Source organism: Sesamum indicum, linkage group LG1 (genome assembly GCF_000512975.1).
Source record: "Sesamum indicum cultivar Zhongzhi No. 13 linkage group LG1, S_indicum_v1.0, whole genome shotgun sequence".
NCBI lineage: Eukaryota > Viridiplantae > Streptophyta > Magnoliopsida > Lamiales > Pedaliaceae > Sesamum > Sesamum indicum.
The window spans coordinates 4,805,181-4,809,248 of record NC_026145.1 but is presented as its reverse complement, the minus strand read 5'-3'; the positions used below and the strand labels follow the sequence as shown (position 1 = coordinate 4,809,248).

Genomic DNA, 4,068 nt, shown 5'->3' with positions numbered 1-4,068 from the left:
AATGATGTTTTATTGTTGAGTTTGCAAGGGTGACTAAAATATTTGTAATGATTAAAATCACAAACACATGTTTTTATCATAGCTTTTAGCCGTAGCGAATAATTTTTTTATAATGAAAACTTAATTTGTTGGTTTTATTTTATCATAGTTAATAGGAGCCTTTCACAGCAACCATGAATCCTCCAAGGCGTTAACGGTTGGCGATTGACTTGCCCCTTTGACAGCCTTTCTCGCATATACGATGAAAGCAACAGTGTACGCAAGCAAAAGAGAAAAGAAATGAACAATTTTTGTTACTCTGAACTTACACCAAGAACTGAGCGTAATAATTCACCCAATACAATACAACTTTATATATATCTTGTTAATACCAAGATTCCCTGAGAAAAGTATAATATCATTCGAATATAACGACAAGGGGACTTCGGACAGAGTGCCTGGCAGAGGTCCATGTAAGAAATCCTCGAACAACTATATCACTTCTTGCGTTGGCCAATCTGCTGAACGTCACTTGGTAAGTTAGCCTCTGGTTCACCCCGGAAAACTGTAGAGTACTGGGCTCAACCCTCATGTCAACGCCTGGCAATCCTCCGGTTTCGACAGTGTAAACCGAGTTAGCTTCGCCAACGTTGGTAACCGTCCTGTTATATGTCTCGGAAGTATTTCCGGTTCCAAGCAAAGCTGTAAACGAAGGATAGTTCAACTCTGCTTCAGATATGCTCGAAATTTCGGAGCACCTGACAGGACGGTTCGCGATTATTTCCACCTGTTGGTCTGTATAATTCAATCCACATAGATAAGGCACGTAGTCTTGTGGCTGGATTTCGTATACCAGGCCTGGATCCGTGGCCTTCAATATGTTGACATGACCAGAGCCCACGGCGAAGACGAAGGCGGGTCTTAGAGTTTCATCTTCGATAAAATTTCCAGCCAAGTTTACTTGGTCGGCGGTGGTCATGATGGCGGACTTAATTGCAGCCGGGGACCAATCAGGATGAGCGTTTTTTAGCAAGGCTGCGACACCGCTGAGGTGAGGACAAGACATCGAGGTTCCTGAAATGATGTTGAAATTGGATTTCGTGTTAGTGTTTTTTTCAACAGAGATGTGCCAGGCTGCCAGGATGTTATTGCCGGGGCCAATAATGTCGGGCTTCAGGATTCCAAGGCTGGCGATGTTGGGGCCCCTGGCAGAAAAATATGCAACTGCTGGGGCGCGATCGTCGCCAATTATAGTCCCTTTGAAAGAAATAGTGGCCGTTGGGGATGATGTCGAATTCAAATAAGCTTTGATTTTCAGTCCATCTGCGTAACTGAGGTGTGTGGCTGGAAGAACGTGAGATTCGGAAAGCGTTGTGTAGCCTTGAGGCTGCTGGTTGATGAGAATCATGGCGGCGCCACCCGCATTCCGTACCGCACTGCCCTTTGCGATTCTCCCTATTCCTCCACCTAGTTCACACAAGACGATTTTCCCCTGCACGTCGATGTTTCTCAATAATGCTGGCAAGCAAAATTGGGCATTAGGATTGCTAGAATTCAACCGAGGGTAAACCAGAGGCAACAGGGTTGAGGAAAAATCAGCAGGCTGAAAGGTGGATTCGCCGTCAAATTCTTCATTGTTTCCGAGCACTGCAGTTGCCCTAATTTTCCTGTCAACTGAGCTGGCCCCCACAGTGAGAAGCCACGGAGCACCATTTTCAATAGAACCAAGAGATGGGCCCCTATTTCCAGCTGCGGAACTCACAAAAATGCCCCTCTCCACTGCGCTAAAAGCGCCAACTGCAACGTTATCGTCGTAAAAGTTTGTGGCAGGGCTGCCGAGGGAGAGTGAAATTATATCCACACCATCGTCTATTGCAGCATCCATTCCAGCTAGAATATCACTCTCCGAGCAACGCGTAATACAAACCTTGTACATGGCTATATGAGCAAGAGGTGCAATTCCCGCTGCAGTTCCATTAGCATTGCCAAACACATTAGCACCTCTCACAAAATTCCCTGCAGCAGTGCTTGCAGTGTGCGTGCCGTGGCCATTCTCATCCAACGGTGTCCCGTTCCCTATTGTGAAGTATCTCGCTCCAATAAGCTTGTTGTTACACATAGTGGAGTTGAACTGGCACTGGCCCTTCCACTTGGCAGGCGGAGGTGGCATCCCTTCGTCGTTAAACGACGGGTGGTCAGGGTTTATGCCACTATCCAACACACCAATGATCACACCTCTTCCATAATTGGAATCCCTCCAAAATCCCATGTTTTGGTTCAAGCCCAAGAAATTAGGAGAATGGGTTGTGTGGAGAGGCAGTGTTTTCTGGGGCCGAGCAGACACGAAACCGGGCTTCTTCTCCATCTCTTTCACATGCTCCGGTGAAAGTCTGGCCGCAAAGCCTTTGAAAACATTGTGGTAGGAGTAGATGATGTGAGGCCCATCGACCGATGAGCTGGACAACGTTGTGGGCAAAAATGACTGGTACCAGCCTTCCAAATCATCCGTAAGAGCACTCACAGTTGGGCCCCGAGGCATCTCAACATGGACAATGTATGATTCAAGTTTGCTCTCTTGAGCTCTTACAATAGTATGGAAATTGAGTACACACACTAATGTGAGAAAAAACATGTAATAACCCATGATTGAATGTTCAAGAATTGAAGATCAATGGTAACAGGAAGAGGTTAGGAAGAGGTTGTTGGGAAAGGTAGAGGTGTGGATGATCATATATATAGTACACATTCCACGCGGTAGCTAGTCTACCATCATGGTTGTGGGGTGTGTATTTGGAAAAACCAACTGGGATTTTTAATTTATTAGACTAAGGGGGTCAAGTTGACTAAGACTATTTTAGCAAGTTTGTAATTAATTTATGGCTCTTGGTTGATCAAAAATATTCTATAACAATTTGGCGTCGAACATCCGTACCACATCAATGTATGACGACTGATACGTCTTTTTTTTTAGAAAAAAACATACAAAAATATATCTAAATATTCATTAAAAATGGATCTACATACAATACATTTGTTGATATAAATAACAAAATGGAATAAAAGATATTTGAGCGAATTTCTGGAGAAGAGAGAGAAATCAAGAATTGATTGGGTGAAAGGGAATGCAAAAAGAGAAAATAGTTTCAAAAGCAAAGAAAAACAAGGGAGCAATAATTAGCTTGGCCTTTTAGAAAGTACCTGGAAAAATCTTGGGGGAACTTGGAATTTGCTTTTGCACATCATAGTTGACAATGGTATTAACAAGTTTGGCGCGTTGCTCTTGATGCCTTCCAATCACACCATATCCAATAGTAAGAATATCACGGGGCAGCCTAATATCACGTGGTAAGGCTGCGGAGAAACTAACCAATCAACGGACTAGAATCGTTGCATCAATGGGTACAATTTAATCTGCTCGGGCCCAAATTCAAGAAAACACTAAAAGAATTAATTTACACCCAAATTCTACTTAATTCGCTTTATCCCACTCTTGAGACTAATGGGTTTCTAGATGGGTTATTTATTTTTTTATTATAAAAAAAATTATATTAATACATTTTTTAAATATATTAATAATAATATAACGAGTCGTGATTTTAAATGAGATGTGTTGGTATCGGGTTGTCAAGATAATTTATTGTTTATTTTATAATTGTACAAAAAAATATACACAATTACATTTGTATACTTAATTTTAATTTTTTAAATTATTACAATTTTAATTAATTATATATAATTAAATAAAAATATAACTTTAATATGTTAATTAATACAATTGTACTTTTAATATGTTAATTATATAAAATAAAACAAAACTATATAAATAATTATATAAAATTTAATTAAATGAAAAAAAATGCCCAAGTTGTGATTTGTAATCACGACTTGGGCACCAAGTCATACTTTTTAATTTTTTTTAATCGAATAACGATTTAAAATTGCAACTCGTTATATTATTATTAATATATTTAAAAAAATATATTAATATAATATTTTTTTATAATAAAAAAATAAATAATCTGTTTCTAGACCCAACCAAATTTAGTGTTTGGGTTTGATCAGACTCAAATTCGATTTTTTTTTTTTTTC

At 39.7% G+C, this 4,068-nt stretch overlaps 1 protein-coding gene across 1 annotated transcript; it reads right to left on the bottom strand.

Annotated features, from left to right (window-relative positions):
- LOC105156755 (subtilisin-like protease SBT1.7) lies at positions 269 to 2,714 on the bottom strand. The gene has a single exon (XM_011072977.2). The coding sequence runs from the start codon at positions 2,621 to 2,623 to the stop codon at positions 398 to 400; it is 2,226 nt and encodes a 741-aa protein (XP_011071279.1). The 5' UTR covers positions 2,624 to 2,714; the 3' UTR covers positions 269 to 397.

Coding starts and splice junctions, on each gene's coding strand:
- LOC105156755 (XM_011072977.2), bottom strand. CDS start 2,623: ATGGGTTATTACATGTTTTTTCTCACATTAGTGTGTGTACTCAATTTC.